The following is a 20,475-nucleotide window of genomic DNA, read 5'->3' on the forward strand; positions in this document are numbered from 1 at the left end:
ATACCTGCAGTGTCCCTATCAGCAGTTATGTTACATGAGTGTAAGTCCAATGCTAATTTTAATTCAAATCAGAAAATAAAATCCCGAGAAGATATAAGGATAAGTGCAATTGAAATGAAGTAACAATAAGAATATTGGGCTTTCGAAAATTGTACCAATCTTAGAAGAATTCAGGGGTATAAAAAAACTACCAAGATGCTGACATGCGGTCTGAGATCATTAAAACATCTTTCAATCTAAATGCAAACACAATATGAACACAGCTGAACAAAAGTAAGTTTGGAAAACAAATCTGAATTCAAATTATTTTTGGAATTAATTCAAAAACTTTACACTAATGAGATCGCTTTACCAGTTTCTGCAGGATTAACAAATATTTTGGGTTTCTAACTATTTACATATATTTTCTTGCTATTCTCCTAAGCTTCTTGAGGGATTCAACTCCATGGAAAAGGATAATTCTATTCACACATGAGAATCATACGAATTATTTAATGTTTACCTAGAATATGGGAGTTCATTCTAATATCATTGCTGTTTTCCTAGCCGTGTAGTCACTTTTTCGTTATTCTGACGATTCCGGACCTCCCAAAGTACATACACACAGACAACAAGTATACACTCAACAGCACTAAAGTACCTCAATGGAACACAAGTGGTAAGTGTCATGTATATATGTATGGATAAAGATTTCCTGTTTTTCCTTGCAACTGGATTTAGAATTTTTGACATTTTAATTTGTTTGCGGCTCTAACGACTCTATTACACACTTGATGCGAACAAACGGGAATATATCTCTGTTTTTTGGAAAGGAAAAACTACACTCAAGATGCACACTCACGCAGCAATTTTGCAATTGAACATCGGAAAACTTACAACTAAAACACACAATTAACATTAGGCTTCTCAAGATTACGTTTTCTAGTTCTTCTTCTCGGTTTATTCTAGTTCATAAACTACCAAAGCAAAATAGATATTTCATGATATTTACTGCATCAGGCTTCGTACTATTTCCACTTGGTTCCAACATTTCTACTGCTATCGGCTTGGAATGATGCTACGTGTCCGACACAACCTCTTCCTCTAACCATTATTGCGATGCTAAGAGTTTCGGTGCCTTTTCCCGAAACGAAATGAATACTTAAAAAGACTTGGAAATATTTGCTTATACCAGAGTAAATGAAGTCTTTTGGTTTCTTGATTATTAAAACAATTTAAATACCTATTAGCTTCGATTCCTTTGTGTTTGCTGACAACTGCTTCGGAATTACTTTCAAATTATCCATTCTATAGAGTACTGATATAGATATTCGATAGTCTACTAGCCACAGTTCCGATTAGTTAAAACTGAAATGCATCTAATACCTAATGTACCTTCCTATCCGACGCTGGTGCTGCCCAGATCTTTGATTGCTTGCAGGATACGTTTCACGTGACCCACCTTGGTGACTCCGAGATCCTTCAAATCTCGCCGAGCCAACGTGAGCAGCTCCTTACCCCGTATGTCATTCTTAATGAAACTATCCACGTACTCTGTCATCTGCATGGCTTCCAACCATGTTACCACTTCGCCCACTCCCCAGTTATTGACCAGATCGGCGTTCGTTTTGACTTTTCCACCGCCGACTCCGGAGCCGCCTGGACCGTGGTGACCACGGAAACGCAACCAGAATGGTTTCTGCTTCTTACGATGATGGTCGACGTCCTCGTTCGGAGCCAACACGTTCAGATACACCTTCGTATCGCCGTCACTGGTTTGCTGCAAACTGCACTTACCCAGCTCCATTTCCATGTTGGCGAGCGATACGCTCAGTTTCGTTTCCAGATCTTCCCGCAGAATCAGGCTGTGGCTACGCTCCCGCAGCAGGTCACAAGTGTTCTCGTACAGCTGTCGGGCCGCGCGGACCTGTCCGGAAATAGATATGTGGTTAGCTCACGGATGTTGAACTATGGCTGTGTTCTACAGAACTGAGGAAGGTTTGTTAAACCAAAAGTCATTTGCCAATCAGACGTATGACCGAAGAAGCTATTTAGCCGAACAAATCATTTGGCGAAAAGAGAGGCTTGGCTGAAAATGTCCAAACAGGTCCTACGGCCGAAATTGTTGTTTTGGTGGAATAACAAATTTCGGCCAAATGACTTTCGGAAAAAAGGACCTTGTCCACATTGCTCACCAATTCAGTTAGCTGTCGTCTCAAATCCGGCCCGTCGATGATCTTACCACCCGGATGGATCGATTCCAATGCGTCGGCCGTTTTGGTTGCCACCGTGTACAGATCCGGTTGGAGCGAAGGGTGCGATATAATCAAAAACTTGACCCACTTCACCAACGTACTAACACACTCGATAAAGTTAAGCAAAAGATACGTCTCCCGTTCGTTGAACAAATCGTCCGATACGGATACGAGCTGCTCCGAAGACGTCGTCGACGGCTGTTCGCGAGCTATAGAAATACTGTGCTGGCGCTGTTTCTCCTGCCAGCTCTTCAGTGACATCTCTAAGCAGCGATTGCGGCACAACATTTGAACTCGATTTTTGTGAATGATACGAATCATTCCAGGTGGCTGCAACCATGCCTCTCCATCCACTTGTATAGGAACGCATTCCTCACCTAGAATAGTAAACAATGTGTAAATAACAAAATTGATAAAAATCCTTACAAAACTAACCTAAAATGTTAATCTGTACGCTTTGGCACTGCGCAATCCGGTGGTGCTGGAGATTGATCAACCGAGATGCAGCCATCTGAACCGAACCGAAAACGGCCACCACCTCCAGAATACGATCGTCAAAGCTTTGCACAAGGAAACAATCGTCCTCCTTTTTCGTTCCCCAGAAGTTCGTACCGCCCATAAAGCTCGGAATGTTCAGAATCACAATACCCTGCAGCGATGGCAACGGAATACGCTGGCCATCGCACTCGAGCTGAACCTTCTGCTCGAGATTTTTGTACGTCTTCTGAAGCCACTGCTTCGATCCCAGCACTCCGTACCACATGTAGTTCTTGGCCCGGGATCTACACTTCTCCGGATGTTCCTCTCGTTTGTTATGGAAGTCCAAGGAAATCTTCGCATCAATCCCGATGCCAAAGTAGTTATTCATGACGGCCTTCTCCGAGTAGCCTTCCATCAGTGTTTCATCGGGATCCATCAGAGGGCTTACAGCCGCGCACAAGGTATCGGCGTTCGCTAACAAACACTTCGAAATGAATCCCGTTCCACTACTCACGTTTGGCCAAGATGGTAACCGCACCAGTGGATTGATTATCGGCAACTTCTTAACTTTCTCCTCCTTCTCATCCTTTTTCTTTTTCTCCTCTTCTTTACTCTCAGAGTCACGATCGAAGTTGAACAAACCCAGATTAGAGCTAAACATATTGCTTTTCGAGCTACCCAGCGCTTCCGGTTTAAAAAGCAAACTTCCGCTGCTGATTCGCCGCGTCGCGGCCGGTGAGCAGTTCAGGAAGCGAATGTGCTCCGAGTCCAGTCCTAGCAAATTCGGATTGTTGCCCGAATGCCGCCGGTTAACGTTGATTTCCCGCGGTGCCAGGGTGTTCGGCGTGTGACTCGAGTGCCGCCGTATTTCCGGCACCCGCAGCGATCGTAGTTCGTCGCTCATCGCCGGCGATGGTGGTTCGACGACTACGTTGATTGTCGGAATTCCTGTCATGTATAGTGATTGCTCATCGTCGTTGGGTTCGTCCTTGATCTCTTCGTCTTCCGAGTGACCTCCGGCGGCGCCTTCAGTGTCTTGGTCATCGTCCGATTGTTCTTCCTTGTCGTCGAAGTCTGTCAAACTATCCTCATCCACGTTGGTACACGCTGAGCTAAGTATTCTGTACTGAACGGTGTCTGTGTCGGAGGCAGATACGTCCGATGGAGACCCATGTGGCTGCAGATAATGTTTTGCCAACATCTTTGTGTTTTCGTACTCGTTTTCTTGTGCTTTGTAAGCCTGACTCGCTAAGCTTCTTGAAGGTATTCCTGCACCCGACGGGCGTTTGAAACTCTTCCTAGCGATGTCATTTCCTTCGACAAATTTGGCCAGACTGCAGTAACGAGGTTCGCGTACTTTCTGGTCATCACACCGGTTGTCGATGTCGAACACCCGATTCTCAAAACCACACTGCTCCGCTTCGATCACTCCCTTTCGTTGTTGTTGCTGCTGCTGCTGTTGTTTGTTCTTGAAGCTACGCCGCTTGGTATGATCCAGCGTACAGAGGGTCGTTGTGTCTTCGGTGATGGTGTTGTCCATCAGGGCTCCCAGCAGTTCCTGACCCAATACCGAGCTGATGTCATCCATCAGACTTTCGCCATGCAGCGCTTCGGTGGTGTCACTCGTTTCCGGGGAGTCGATGTGGCTGAAGCGATCCGTGTCTAGATCCTGTTGAAGAATGAGAAGAAAACATCGATTGGAGATAAACGAGATATATGATAGATTAACCGCGCTTCAATCGAATCCGGGCTCACCTGTATCAATTCGGCAGTCGGTATTTGGGAGTTGCCCTCGGACGGGCGGTCCAAAATTTCGGAAGTCACACTGCATTCCTCGTTACTGATGGCCGATAGCACATCGCTAGCTTCTCCTGGTGCTTCGTCCGACGATGACCGTTCCTGCAGAAAATTTCAAATTTTTAATTTTGTTTACTGGTCAATTCAATAAAGCAATCTTACCGGTAGATCTGTATCGATGATCGTTATGTTGTCGCTAAAGTACATATTTTCTGGCGGTTTCTCCAGGGATGGCAAGCAGATACTCGGTACCTGCAACATATTGGAACTCTTCTGTTCGACTACTTTCCCATTCCCATGTTCAGAATGTTGCTGCTGTTGCTGCTGAATACGGTACAAGTTCCGCTCGTATACCTCAATCGGTTGGAAGTGCATATACTCCGCAGGATCGCTCCTCTGCTGCTGGAGCTGTTGTTGGCGCTGCTCGATGCCTTTCTTGAATGGTTTAAACCCTAAGCGTTCGAATGCGCTACTCGCATCTTGGTCGAACTTTACAGTCTTTGTGTCGGATTCGAACGAAAAGTCGTACGGAGCCGTCGTTGATTGCGAGTCCGAAGTGGTCGTTGTGGTCGATTTCTGGTTCAACGTGTCGTCCTTATCGTCCCTAATATGATTGTCTACGTTTTCTTCGATGTTGGCGAGGCTTGCTAATGCAGCGTTCAGTGCGTCGTACTTCTCCGTGTGGATGCTGTTTTCCTCTAGTTCTTCGATGCTGGAGATTCTGTAGTTTTCCGGGATGCCGGAGCTCCGACGGCTACTACCATCGGCGAACTGCTTCGGGACCGGCAGGTTAACATTGCTCAGGAAATGCTCGTCCATGGAGTCACGCCGCAGGTCCGGCAACGGTGATATGCATGTAAGTCGCGAGGTGGATACCGATGGCGAGATCGATGATGATGGTGCCGATACTGGGATGGGTGAATTACCGGGGGATGTATCTGCTTGAGGGAATTAGAACCATAAATGCATAAATGTTAGATGGAAATAGTCACAGAAGGTACCTTTCGGGTTCATGGAAATCGATAGTCGCTTCGGGGGCACGTAAAGCAAGCTAGTTTCGCTGTACTTCATTACGTCATGTATGGCACGCTTAAGACTATTGGCCCGGCACATGACTGCCTCCTTCTCCGATCGGCTATCAAGTCTACTTATGCGTTCCCTGGAATTCAGTTTGTCTTTTTCCTGTTTTTCTATCGTTCTATGTGAAGGGAAATCACTGTGGAAAAAATAGATCATTACTCAATATTTCGTGGCATTTGTAGCGAACACTCACGTATCTATTGGTCTTGCAGAGGCACTTTTTTGAGCAATTTCTTTAAGTGTTCGGATTAATTCGTCGTCACCGTGAAGACCAGCTTCTTCTTCCTTCAGAGTATCTAATAACATACCTAATTTTTGTCTGTGCGTACATGGAGAAGAAGTCTTATTTTAACAAGTGTTTTCAAACGAACAGCCCTTACTACTTACCTTAAAATATCACATTTTATGCTTAATTGCTCCTCATCGGAGCTGTTTTCTATTACTCTAGTGATAAAGTCGTTGACCGTTTTGACCAGATCCCGTGTCGATTGTAGCATGGTTTGCGTGTCGTCGTTGGTGACAATTGACTGTAGGTGGCTGAGAACTTCATCCTCGTACTGGAACAGAACCGGGTCCGGGTGATGCGAAATCGACATCTTCGGGGTTCGGGTTGGAACTGGTGGCGCAATGCCAATGTCCCGCTCGAACACCATTACGCTCCACCTGGAAAACATAGACAATTTACTTAGGTTAAAATTAAGGGCCTTCCGTAGTCGTGCGGAAATATACTCGGCTACAAAGCAAGACCACGGCAATGGAAAATGCTGGGCACGGCAAATGCTGGGTAAAGCGTACCATTGCGTACCTGAAGGAATAAAATAGACCCCATCTCGCGGTCCTTAGCCTCTTACCCAGCAAGTCCTATCCCTACCTCCCCGTGGTGCTGGCCAGGATACGAGCAACCTTAGGGAAGATCGGGTAACCAACCCCGGTGGGAACTATGGTCGTATGCTGACAGGGAAGGGGGGATTGCTCCTCTCCGGAGGTGCAAATCTTATTGAGCGTCTGTTCTCCATGTTAGTGGCGGCTGATCATCGTCCGAGTGCCAGCGAGGGACTCTAAGTGAAACTGTGCACCATGGTTCACCGGAAATAAGGAGGAATGGTCCCCCGGAAATTTAGGGGGCTTGGTGTCAGGCCCTGCAAGCCAGCAAAAAAAAACTCACGCAACGAACAATCAACAAGAGAGTACGGACCGGAACCATCGGCGAAGACCACTGCGACGAAAAGGGACTAGCGATTGGAAACTCGGTTTGTGGAACTGCAAATCTCTCAACTTCGTCGGGAGCACACGCATACTCGCCGATGTGCTCAAGGACCGTGGATTCGGCATCGTAGCGCTGTAGGAGGTTTGTTGGAAGGGATCAATGGGAACATTTAGAGGTAATCATACCATCTGTCAGAGCTGCGGCAACACACACGAGTTGGGAACAGCTTGCATAGTGATGGGCGACATGCAAAGGCGCGTTATCGGGTGGTGGCCGATCAATGAAAGAATGTGCAGGTTGAGGATCAAAGGCCGGTTCTTTAACTTCAGCATAATCAACGTCCATAGCCCACACTCCGGAAGCACTGATGATGATAAGGACGCATTCTACGCGCAACTGGAACGTGAGTACGATAGCTGCCCAAGACACGACGTCAAAATCATCATAGGAGATTTGAACGCTCAGCTTGGCCAAGAGGAGTTTAGACCGACTATTGGAAAGTTCAGCGCTCACCGGCTGACGAACAAAAACGGCATACGAATAATTGATTTCGCCGCCTCCAAGAATATGGCCATTCGCAGCACCTACTTCCAACACAGCCTTCCGTATCGGTACACCTGGAGATCACCACTGCAGACTGAATCACAAATCGACCACGTTCTGATTGATGTACGGCACTTCTCCGACATTATCGACGTCAGGACATATCGTGGCGCTAACATCGACTCTGACCACTATCTGGTGATGGTTAAACTGCGCCCAAAACTATCCGTCATCAACAATGTTCGGTACCGACGACCGCCGCGGTACGAACTAGAGCGACTGAAGCAAACTGATGTCACCACTGCATACGCGCAGCATCTCGAGGCAGCGTTGCCGGAAGAGGGTGAGCTCGATGGGGCCCCCTTTGAGGACTGCTGGAATACAGACAAAGCAGCCATTAACGACGCAGCGGAGAACAACGTCGGGTATATGGGTCGAAGTCGACGGAACGATTGGTTCGACAAAGAGTGCAGACAGATTCTGGAGAAGAAGGACGCAGCGCGAGCTGTCGCACTGCAGCAAGGTACCCGGCAGAACGTGGAACGTTATAGACGGAAGCGGAGACAGTAGACCCGCCTTTTCAGGAGAAGAAACGCCGCCTGGAAGAAGCGGAGTGCGAGGAGATGGAACAGCTGTGCCGTTCTAAAAAAACACGCAAGTTCTATCAGAAGCTCAACGCATCCAGCAAAGGCTTCGTGCCGCGAGCCGAAATGTGTCGGGATAAGGATGGGAGCATCTTGACGGACGAACGTATGGTGATCGAAAGGTGGAAGCAGCACTACGAGGAACATTTGAATGGCGCTGAGAGTACAGGCAGTGAAAGTCAAGGCAGCGGAGGAGATGACTACGTCAGTTCAGCGGACGATGGAAGCCAACCAGCCCCTACCTTGAGGGAAGTTAAGGATGCCATTCAACAGCTAAAGACCAATAAAGCAGCTGGTAAGAATGGTATCGGAGCTGAGCTCATCAAGATGGCTCCGGAAAAGCTGTCCACTTGCCTGCACAAACTGACAGGCAGTGTAACGATAGACGGGGATACCTTCGAGGTGGACGAGGAATTCGTCTACCTTGGATCCTTGCTAACGGCTGATAACAATGTTAGCCTTGAAATACGAAGGCGCATCATTTGTGGAAGTCGGGCCTACTACGGGCTCCAGAAGAAACTGCTCATATTTCTTCTTCTCCTACTTCAGGATCTTCTGTGGTTCCATCAGGCTCATTTCTGAAGCGTTATGCATTCAATTCATTTTGGACAATTTCTTGGGGTGATAGTCATCGAGATATGAGGCCGCCAGGATTGCCTATTCTGAATATATGACACAAAATCCATCCATATGTGCCTGGCAGTGTCCACAGTTATTGCATAAGGATATACGCAGACGCCGCGGGGGTCAAAGAGTTTGGCGATGAGCGATAGGATAGGACGGCTCTAAGTGAGTGGAATATCCGAAGTAATCTATATCATTTGGTCGAAAGACATTTCGTCGAATGACATTTAGTCGAATGACATTTGGTCGAAAGGACATTTCGTCGAATGGACATTTGGTCGAAGGGACATTTAGTCGAAAATGAATTTTCAATCCACTAGAGACGTATAACAGTTGGTCGAAAGGACACTACGTCGAATGGACATTTGGTCGAAATCAGAATTTAGAATGAAGAATCTTGGTACATTTGGTCGAAAAGGCCATTTAGTCGAAAGCGGATTTTCGAATCAACAATCTTGGTACATTTATTCCAATGAAGTTCCGTCGAATGGATATTTGCAAAAAGGAACTTTACTCAATAACAATTAAAAAATAAATGATTTATTGCAGTGTTTCTAATAATCACATAATTATTGCTCCAATTGTCCAAAGAATGATGGGTTCATAAAAAGAATAAATGATACGAAAACGGTGAATATGCCGAAAATATTGCCGACTGGATATTGACTTTGGTGAACCCCTCCAACCGACTAACATGAATCTATACCCTATATAGTCGAATGATGTTTTGTCATAAGACATGACGTCAAATAGACATTAGGTCACAGAGAACAGACAAGGAAGCTAGAATAAAATTTCTTGCAAAACATGTGACAACAAATAAACCGATCCTCAACGCCATTGACGTCGACATTGCAAGTCATAATCTCATTTTGACGACATGATGTCGCTGGTATACTCTTGCATGCATATTGACACTAGCGCACAGTGGCATTTTTAAATGATGCTAGCGTCAACAATGCACGTGAAAACGGCGACATTCCAAATCATTTCAAACTTAACAGTAAAAAGTTATCACAATATAGCGTGTGCAGCTTCAACGTCTGTTCTCTGTGATTAGGTTATATGACCATTTGGTCGAAATTGAATTTTCGGACAACAATTAACGAATTATGTTTGGAAGACAATTTTATACTGAACTGATTATTGTTTAATTGTTGTATAATTGGTGTATAAACATAAATTATTGTGTATCATTTGACCAAATGTCATTCGATTAAATGCCAAACAACGAAATGTTCCAAAGCCGACTTCGATGAAGTATTGCCAAAATAACATTGATATTGTTAATTTTTGACCAAGTGCCGAAAACTAGAATTGAGAATACAGTCGACTCGAAAAATAGAATAGAGAATACAGTCGAGAATACAGCCGACAGTCTCAATGTTATATAACTCGATATCTCTCCCTATGACGATGGTTTCCTAAGTCTCTTCAATCTACATTCATTCGGACTTTCTACGTCTCGATAACCTCCCTATCTCTCTATCTCTCTAAATCGATATCTCTCTATTTTGATGTGTTCTGATCATATTTTGTTTAGGATTATGTTTAAATTTTTAGGCTACTAGACCATCTCTGGACAATAAGAAACACATCCACAACAGGAAACTACATTTGTTTTGTTGTCGTTTTTCATAGCAACTAGCTTTTTTGTCTCGAGTAACCATTTCAATTTTCCTTCCATACCTCAATATCTCCCTATCTTCTATCTCGATGGTTCCTATTTATCTATTACCGACTAAACACTTTTAACATTCGACTGAATTTCTATTCGACTAAATATCCTTTCGACTAAATGTCCATTCGACTAAATGTCCATTCGACCAAATGTCCTTTCGACTAAATGTCATTCGACTAAACGTCATTCGACGAAATATCATTCGACGAACTATCCCAAAGCCTATCCGAATCTATACAATTTCATCGAAAGACATTTCGTCGAATGACATTTAGTCGATTGACATTTGGTCGAAAGGACATTACGTCGAATGAACATTTGGTCGAAGGGACATTTAGTGTCGAAAATGTTTTTTTAATCTTTCGTCGAATGACGTTTGGTCGAAAGGACACTCTTTGAATGGACAATTAGTCGAAATCAGATTTTAGAATGAGGAATCTTCGTACATTTGGTCGAATGACGTTTGGTCGAAAGCGTATTTTTGAATTAAATATGTTGGTACATTTAGTCTAATAACGTTCCGTAGAATGGCTATTTAAAATAAAAAAACGAACAGTGGGTAATGTCTGTGACATAACCGCTTAGTGGACGTAGGACTTGACCATGCCTTTCAGATACATAATATGTCACAATTTCTCACATCAACTATTTTGGGTAAATAATCGGCGTTGCATACCATTCCTTGGCAAAATCTTCTCATCAAACCGACACAGAAATCAAATCTACCTCGAACAAGAATCATGCACTTTTCTTTTATACCTTATTTTGAATCTTCTCTGCTTCCCAGTCAACACAAAATCGTATACGCTACAATATACAATGCTAAGGTGGAGGCGATATACGTACATATTGTATGGGGAAGTACCTATATGGCCTCCACTTTAGCATCTTATGTGACATCATATACGATCTTGTGCTGGCTGGGTTCCCAATTGGTGGGCCAATCAGCCAGTGTCTTGTATCCCGCTTCTTTGTCAGCCAAAGCGTCATCATCATCAACGCGTTCGAGAAGGGCTTCTTCTTTTTTACGCTTGTTGCTCGCTGCTGGCGTCTATTTCCTAACGGGACTTTTCGCTTGATACAGGCCAATAAGCCGGGCAAGCGAGCTTAGAATTGCAGTTCAGGTGAGAAGTACGTGTTCTTTTCTGAGACAACATTGTTAGTAGTAGATGGAAGGAAACACCCGGACATGGGATTTCGGGTGATAAGATTTAGAATTGGTAACATGGGACGATCATTCAGTCACGTTCGCTTTGTGTGCGGTCAGTATCAAACAATGTTTATCTAGATATTTCTTGATCAATGCCAAAAAATCCAACATTTGATGAAAAATCGATTGATAGTTTATTAATGTTTGAGCTGTTATCGGTGTTTTTTTAAATCCAAATATCCAAATATTATGTGAGAGATTTGGACATCTTATGTTTTTTTTAGGCATGGTCAAGCGAAGTGCTTCGTCCACTTCGCGGTTAAATCAGAAAAATTATCCACCGTAGGTTTTGACGCTTTTATGAAAATCACGCATAAAATTTTATCACTAGAATATTGGATTTGTCACCCAAGTACAATTTCTATCCCGAAGGGTATTGAAAGCATTGATATTGATCTCTATTATTGGCTCTCTGAAGAACCGTTTGTTTTTTGGACATACATGCTGCATCATGTGGCTTTTCTTCAGCCTGTCTCGGCTCATCACCGATGCCGGCCGGTCTCGGCTCGACTCTGCTGCTGCTGCCGGTATCTGCTCAGCATTGCTGCTTTGTCGGGTCTGTAGGGTGGACTGCTGCTGTACTGGCTAGATTTCGGCTGATGATGGTGGCTTCGATGGTGTCGAGCCGAAAAAGCGGTCGGTGCAGACTTCATTCCCTTCTAAAAGGTGTGAGTGCTGTTCAATTAATGATGCGGTTGCTTCGCTTGTCCCGGTCAGAATGAAAGGAAAAAATCGTGTTGCGCTATTTTATGCCTTCTCGGCAGACCCAGCGGAAGCTCATTTGCTGGTGTCTGCACCAATCAGAACGTGGTAATGGAATGATGCAAGAATTATGCGGTACCCATATTTATAGGTTCCCTTGATCTCAATGTTTTTCATTGAAAACAGTTTCATGCCTATTGAAACAAGTTTTTCGGGTCTTATCAAGCATGGACATGGAAGGCATACTTGAAATCTGTCGATTGAGGGGCTTACCGCAGAAATTCGTCCATTGAGACGAACGCTATTAACGTTTAAAATCTTTCAACACAGCGTAACGCGGTCGATTTGAATATTTTGAAATGACACCCGGTATAGTAAAGAGAGACGTAAGTCCTACGTCAAAACTTTAGTCAATAACAATTAAAAAATAAATGATTTATTGCGGTGTTTGTAAAAGTCACATAATTATTGCTCCAATATTGTCCAAAGAATGATGGGTTCATAAATAGAATAAATGAGTCCATATTGAAGGGACAGTGGACTCATGGTAATATCGTAGGGGCCCGGGAAGGGGCACCTAACATAGCTCTGGTCCTCACAAGTTCCAATACTCACGCTTCCACGGGTCTTCCGATGACAATTGACCGCCAGCTAAGGGTTGCGTACTTAGCTGGTAGATTAGTCTGGGCACTGTTGTCCTTCTCTAGTCTCCTGACATCAACTAGAGTGAGAGGGTGCGTCCTGTGGGGTCTGCCTAGGATGTGGTGGGGTTCGACAGTGGGCTCTGTTGAACTTCTATAAAAAGCTGCATGTGCGGATTCGTCGGCAGGAGGAGAGAGTTGGACGACGATTCAACACACGCCGACTGGAAGATGCCACGGTGAAACGGTCCTTCGTTGAAGAACTGGAGACGCGTGCTGCAGATATTCCGGAAGGTCGAGAACAATCTGGGCGAACTGCGCACCCAGAGAACACAATGGATCACCGATGAGACCTGGAGGAAGATAGAGGAGCGAAGAGAAGCCAAAGCCGCGATAGAGCGATCAAAAATCAGAGGAGCCAAAGTCTTAGCCCGTCAACGATACGCGGCTGTTGAGAAGGAAGTAAAACGCTCATGTCGACGGGACAAGCGAGCGTGGGCAGACTCTCTGGTCGACGAAAGAGAGACAGCCGACGCAACCGGGGGCATTCGCCTCATCTACGATGTCTCACGACGCTTAAGCGGGGCGAAGATGAATACAAAGATGCCTGTGAAAGACGCGAATGATCAGTTATTGACCGACCCAACTAACCAGCTGAAACGCTGGTTCGAGCACTTCAAACAACTTTTTCAAGTGCCAGCCAGGCCATCACCACCTCGGCATGATCTGCCTAGGATCCGACGTATAAAACGCGTCAATACAGAAGCTCCATCGCTACAAGAAATTAAAACAGCCATCCAAAGCATGAAATCGAATAAATCCCCAGGGGTCGATCGCAAATCAGCCGAGATGACCCCATGACATCCGCTCAACTACTGCATCGTTTATTTCGTAATATCTGGGACACCGCAACTTTCCCGGTCGACTGGATGCAAGGTATCTTAGTGAAGGTGCCCAAAAAGAGTGACCTGACTGTATGCGATAACTGGCGAGGCATTATGTTGCTGTGAACCGTACTCAAAGTTCTATGCAAAATTATCCTAGCCCGGATTCAGGAGAAGATCGATGTGACTCTCCAGCGGCAGCAGGCCGGATTCCGTGCCGGAAGATCCTGTGTGGACCATATAGTCACGCTCCGCATCATTCTGGAGCAGGTCAACAATTCCAAGAGTTCTTTTACTTGATTTTCATTGACTATGAAAAAAGCTTTCGACCGTCTCAATCACGAGAATATGTGGGGCGCCCTGAGACACAAGGGGTTCCTGAGAAAATCATTGGCCTCATCGAAGCTCAGTTCGAGGCCTTTTCGTGTAGAGTGCTGCACAATGGGGTCCTGTCCGACCCAATCCGGGTCGTAGCTGGTGTGAGGCAAGGATGTATTCTATCACCGTTACTGTTCCTCATCATAATCGACGAGATTCTGGTAGATGCGATTGACCGTGAACCAAACCGCGGGCTGTTATGGCAGCCTATAACCATGGAGCACCTAAACGACTTCGAATTGGCTGATGACGTTGCACTCCTCGCGCAACGGCGCTCTGATATGCATAGTAAGCTCAACGACCTAGCCGAGCGTTCCTCTTCGGCAGGTTTAGTCATCAACGTCAACAAAACCAAATCGTTGGATGTAAACACGGTGACTCCTTTCAGTTTCACAGTAGCCGGGCAACCAGAGGAGAATGTTGAAAGCATCCAATATCTTGGTAGCCAAATGGCGTCAGACGGCGGTACCAAGATTTACATAGGCTCACGGATCATGAAAGCAAGGGCTGCCTTTGCGAGTTTAAGAAATATCTGGAAAACAGGCAGATAAGTGAACGCACCAAAATACGAATTTTTAACTCTAACGTGAAATCTGTGCTGTTATACGCTAGCGAAACATGGTGTGTATCAGAGGAAAAAAACTAAACGGCTGCAGGTGCTTATTAACAGATGGCTGCGGTATATAATTCGGGCCTGGTGGCCTCACAATTGGATCTCAAACAACGAGCTCCATCGTCGTTGTCACCAGAGGCCGATAGCAACAGAAATTCGGGATCGGAAGTGGGGCTGGGTCGGCCACACTCTACGTAGGGGCGGAAACGAAATCTGTAAACAAGCATTAGACCCCGGGCAGAGGCCATGAACAGAATAACAAAACATGATATGGACTTGATTGATATAAGAGATAAAAGAACAGGCAACAATATCAAAAATTTGCACCGAAATATCATTTAAATAACAAGATATGCTATGGATAAGAACAAACTAATGGCACTTGATATTGATCACTTATTACAAATAACATATATTGATATCCCTATGATATTTTAGTGCAAAATATTGATATTGTCGTCTGATCTTTTATCTCTTATATCAATCATATCCATATCTCATTTTGCTATCTTATCAACATTTGATATTATTGAGCTATTTTCGTCTACTCGGGACTGGAACCCAGCGGGACATCGCAGTAGAGGCAGACCCAGAGGCTCATGGCGGCGAAGCCTCAATAAAGAAATAAAAGAAGTCGCCCGAAATCTACCCTGGCAACAGGTTAAAGCGATAGCCGGGCAACGCTCAGAGATCTTTCATTTCGGCCCTTTTTTTTTTTTTTTTTTTTTTTTTTCACAAGGGAGAATGCATTTACACACTAACCCAGTACACGTGCATTGTAGTTGCCAAACTACCACACGGAAGTGTACTGGAGTGTCGGACTCGACCATACCGGTAATACCGACTAAACTCCCTTGGGCTCCACCATCGTTTCCCCAGGAACTACCTCGCAGTACTACTTCTGGGGGACGGCAGTACTAAGCGTACTCGCTCATTATCGCTCACACAGGCACTCGTCCCACGCGAGACTGACTTGGGTGCTCGCTCTATCGCACCCTCAAACACACCCTACATACTCTTTTGCACCTCTGTCATGCCGTGCAGGTCTAACTTGTGTGTCCACCCCTCTCGTGCCATGTGGGTCTAACCTGTGCGCTCACCCAAACCCTTGATTCATGCTCATACGCTCCATGCTTGCACACACATTAACGCTCCTATGGGTCTGACTTGTGTGCCCACCCTTCTCATGCCGTGCGGGACTAACTTTTGTGCCCACCCTTCTCATGCCGTGCAGGACTAATTCTATGCCCACCTTTATCGTACCATGTGAGACTGCTCACCTCTTTCATTCAGTTCGCGCTGACACATACTACTCGAGTCATTCGACCTAACACTCCCTCTGGCATCCCTTGTGGGACTCTTCGCTTAGGTTCCCACTTCTGACATACCATGTGAGTCTGACTCACCTCATTCATGCCATATGAGACTAGCTCAACACGACTCAACTCATTCCTTTCGTACCATGTGAGACTGACTTGGATGCTCCCCACACTCCTCTGCCACGCCACGGGGTATCAGTAGTCGTAGGAACCAACATTCCTGCGCTACTCCCAGCGCGGCGTGTGCAGTCCATACATACACCTATTCATTCACCCTTCTGCCATGCTTCGAGGTGACGATCTCGGTTGCCACCCGCTGCGCCATTACCTCTGCATGGGCAGACCATTCACACACTTCTTCGCGTTCGGCACTTTCGTTAGTCATGCTTGTCGATTGTTGCTCGGCGCGCCAGATTCTCTGCAAGCTGCAGGCAATCTGAGTGGTTGCAGTCGAGACTGCGTTCCACTTCTCCACCGCTTGACACATCCTTTGGACAAGATTATCCGAAGTTGTGTCCCGGCCGCAAACGTCTAGCATTGCTCTTCTTTCGACGTCGAAACGAGGACATACGAACAGTATGTGCTCTGCAGTTTCGTCAACACCTGGGCAGTCAGGGCAGACGGGGACCTCCGCGTGTCCAAACCTGTGGTGGTACTGTCGGAAACAGCCATGGCCTGACAGGAATTGTGTCAGATGGAAGTGAACCTCCCATGGGGTCTCCCCACCCAGCTTGATATGTTAGGAATCAGCCGGTGGGTCCACCTACCTTTCGAGGAGTTATCCCACTCGCGCTGCCATCTGGCAACCGAAGTCACCCTGGTACGCTCGCGGGCTCCTCTGGTGCCACGTAGGTCAAAACACTCCTCGTCCTCCCGGATGACCAGCCCGACTGGCATCATACTCGCTATCACGCAGGATGCGTCGCGCGATACCGTGCGGTAGGCCGATATCACCCTGAGACACATCAAGCGGTAGGTGCTCTCCAGTTTCTGCAGGTAACTGGTTACCCCCAGTGCTTTTGCCCAGGACGGGCCGCCGTACCTAAGAATAGATGCGGCAACGCCTGCCAGTAGCCTACGTCTACTGGCGCACACCTTGGAGCTGTTGGACATCATCCTCGATAATGCCGCCACAGCAGTCGAAGCCTTCTTGCACGCATATTCGACATGGCTACCGAAGGTAAGCTTGTCGTCTATGATGACCCCAAGAATCTTCAGACTCCGCTTTGAAGTGATCGCGACGTCTCCCACGTGTACAACTGCATGTTGTGCCGACTTACGGTTGCTGACGATAACCACCTCCGTCTTATGTTGAGCGAGCTCAAGGCCTCTCGCACTCATCCAGTCCGCCACAGTGCTGATCGCGTGTTCTGCGGTTAGCTCTACTTCGGGATTGACTCCCCGTAGACCTCTAAGGGTTACATCGTCAGCAAAGCCGACGATCTTCACACCAGGAGGGAACTTTAGCTTCAGAACCCCGGACCCAGGATTGACCCTTGCGGGACTCCTGCGGTAATAGGAACACTTTTCTGACCGGCATCGGTCTCGTATAGCAGCACACGGTTCTGGAAGTAGCATTCCAAGATCCGGTACAGTCCCACCGGCAGGCTAAGCCGGTGTAACGAGAGCGCGATGGCATCCCAGCTTGCGCTCTTGAATGCGTTCTTCACGTCCAGTGTCACCAACGCACAGTATCGAATTCCTCGCCTTTTCCGTTGGATCGCTACCTCTGCAGTTTTGAGGACTGAATTGATAGCGTCCACCGTGGACTACCCTTCCGAAAACCAAACTGGTTACTCGACAGGCCATCCGTACCCTCTGCATGCAGGGGTGAGCCTGTTGAGGATGATCCTCTCGAGCAGTTTACCCGTCGTGTCGATCAGGCAAATTGGTCTGTACGCCGATGGGTCACCCGGAGGCTTCCGGCCTTCGGCAGCAGTACCAACTTCTGCCTTTTCCATCTCTCAGGGAAACAACACTCATCCAGGCATCTCTGCATAGCTAGCCTGAACATGTTCGGGTTCGCTATGATCGCTGCCTTAAGTGCACTGTTTGTAACTCCATCGGGGCCTGGAGCTTTGTTCATCGCAAGGGTGTTAGCCACTGCGAGTAACTCTTCGTTCGTCACCGGAGCCACCATTTCGGCCACACTCCCAGCGCCTTGCAGCGCAGGAGGAGGCCAGGGACTTGTGGCTCGGGACGGAAGAGTACTTCGATAATCCTCGCCAACCGGTCCGGTGACCGTTCGGGGGGTGAAGAGCCCCCTTTGGTCTTGGCCATCACGATCCTATAGGCGTCACCCCACGGATTCGCATTGGCACCCTCGCACAGGTTGTCGAAGCACGCTCTCTTGCTGCTCTTGATGGCCTTGTTAAGGGCCAGTCTCGCAGCTTGAAACACTTCCCGTCGGCCCTTTGTACCACCGGATGTGTACAGGATCCATAAGTAAGTAAGTAAGAATAGAATATCCTTGGGAAGTTGTTTGAAGTTACCATAACAGTAACCCAGAAAATATTTTTAAATATGGCTTAATTTGCTTCCATGAGTCGATGTCGAGTCATAGAACATCGACTAGTGGAGGTTTGACTGTGACATTCCCGACGAGAATATTACCGACTATATATTGACCCCCTCTAACCCCCCGAACCCCTCTAACCGACTACGATGCATCTATACCACCTGGTCAAAAGAAATTCAGTCGAATGATGTTTCTTCATTAGACAGATTAGATCATATGACCATTTGGTCGGAATTGAATTTTCGGCCAATAATTAACGAATTATGATTGGAAGACAATTTCATTCTGAACTAATTATTGTATACATGTTGAGTGAAAGAAAGAGTTTCAATGAAAAGAATAAGAAACCATTTCCATTCGTCCAAATGTCCCTTCGACTAAACGTCTTTTCGACGAAATGTCATTTGACCAAATGTCATTAGACTAAATGTCAATAAATGAAATATTCCAAAGCTGATTACGATGAAGCATTGGCAAAATAATATTGATATCATTGGTTTTTGATAATGTGCTGGAAATAGAATAGAGGGTATTTCACCATCAGTACCTAATATTTTGCTATTTCTGTAGGTTTTCAATTTTTCCATAATCCACCAGGATCTTCAGAAGTTTCTGTTAGCTCAGGTGAAAATTCCTCATTGGCATTCGTATTCGTTTCTTCCGCTGCTGATTGAATTTCCTCACACCCACTGAAATCCTCTATTCAGTTTATCCATGTATCTTGTGGATTATTTATTCAAATCTAACCAAAAATCTATTGATGAATTATCCATTTAACTAATTACCTATTACCGACTAAACACTTTCAACATTCGACTAAATGTTCTTTCGTCTAAATGTTTATTGGACCAAATGTCATTCAACTAAATGTCCCTTCGACCAAATGTACTTTCGACTAAATGTCATTCGACGAACTGTTCCAAAACCATGTTATCTATATTGACCTCTTCGAGGGGGGGGTCCGTAGAGTAGTTGTCTACACGTCTGACTCTGAATCAGATGGTCATGGGTTCGATTCCCACCCCCTCCACACAACCCCAAATATTGGGATAAAAGTCTACACGACTATAAAAGAAAGCCAAGTCTACGGACGTAAAAATAAAAATAATTATAAGTCGCTTTGTGACACATCGACAAAACTGCCGATAAAGAAGAATGCAATGATTGTAAACTCCACGGAGTATAAATAGAAATAGGTTGGACATATGGCCTGCGATGCCAGTCCAGTTAGGTTGGGTGTGTGCGCAAAAGAATAGCACCACCCAAAAACAGAACGAAGAAGAAGAAGAAGAAGAAGACCTCTTCGAGAATTACCCTTGCTGCGAAGTGGGAAATGAAATGGGATTCTTCATAAATAGCATACTGCTGAAGCGTGTGACTTGCTAGGAAGAGATCTGGGTTTGTTCCAGAAAACGTCGGAATGCTATGTTTTAATACTCCACCCAGTTTGGAAAGCGCGTATTTGCTTTTGGATGGGAAGGATTTTTCTGGAAAATACATTTTCGCTTCCGAATAATGGTGGTTTGGGAATCCCACCTCTTCGCATGGCCAGAACCGCTCTATTATTTTTCCTAGCCTGAATATGACTCAAAAAGCCGGCCTACATGAAGGGATTTGGTGGAAAACAAGCCATCACAGATTATCCAAATGGGTACCGTGGGGGTACCGAAATCCATCCACCTTATAAGATATCAATAAATTTAAAAGGGTTTAAGGCATATTTAGTTTATAAACTATTTATCTTATCTGGTTCATATGCTCGACAGCAACCTTTTTGGTCATTGAAATTGAAAAGAGGCTTTGAAATTTAAATAACTAAAATTAAAAACAAATCGCTCCCCATCAAACGTGAAGTTTCAGGTGTTTACCTTAAAAAGCCTCAAAAGCATTTGGAATAGAATTTCAAATAGCTATGCATAT

General features: G+C 45.6%; 1 protein-coding gene across 1 annotated transcript in view; it reads right to left on the reverse strand.

Annotated features, from left to right (window-relative positions):
• Positions 1 to 376: 376 nt before the first annotated feature.
• Positions 377 to 20,475, reverse strand: part of LOC134221962 (diacylglycerol kinase eta-like) — a 55,971-nt gene continuing 35,872 nt past the window's right edge. The window contains 8 exon segments of the mRNA XM_062701123.1: positions 377 to 1,906; positions 2,175 to 2,611; positions 2,670 to 4,383; positions 4,470 to 4,613; positions 4,674 to 5,449; positions 5,513 to 5,727; positions 5,785 to 5,910; positions 5,979 to 6,254. Of these exon segments, the coding sequence (XP_062557107.1) occupies positions 1,379 to 1,906; positions 2,175 to 2,611; positions 2,670 to 4,383; positions 4,470 to 4,613; positions 4,674 to 5,449; positions 5,513 to 5,727; positions 5,785 to 5,910; positions 5,979 to 6,254 (4,216 nt within the window). The 3' untranslated portion in view covers positions 377 to 1,378.

This window comes from Armigeres subalbatus, chromosome 3, assembly GCF_024139115.2.
Source record: "Armigeres subalbatus isolate Guangzhou_Male chromosome 3, GZ_Asu_2, whole genome shotgun sequence".
In the NCBI taxonomy this organism is placed as follows: Eukaryota; Metazoa; Arthropoda; class Insecta; order Diptera; family Culicidae; genus Armigeres; species Armigeres subalbatus.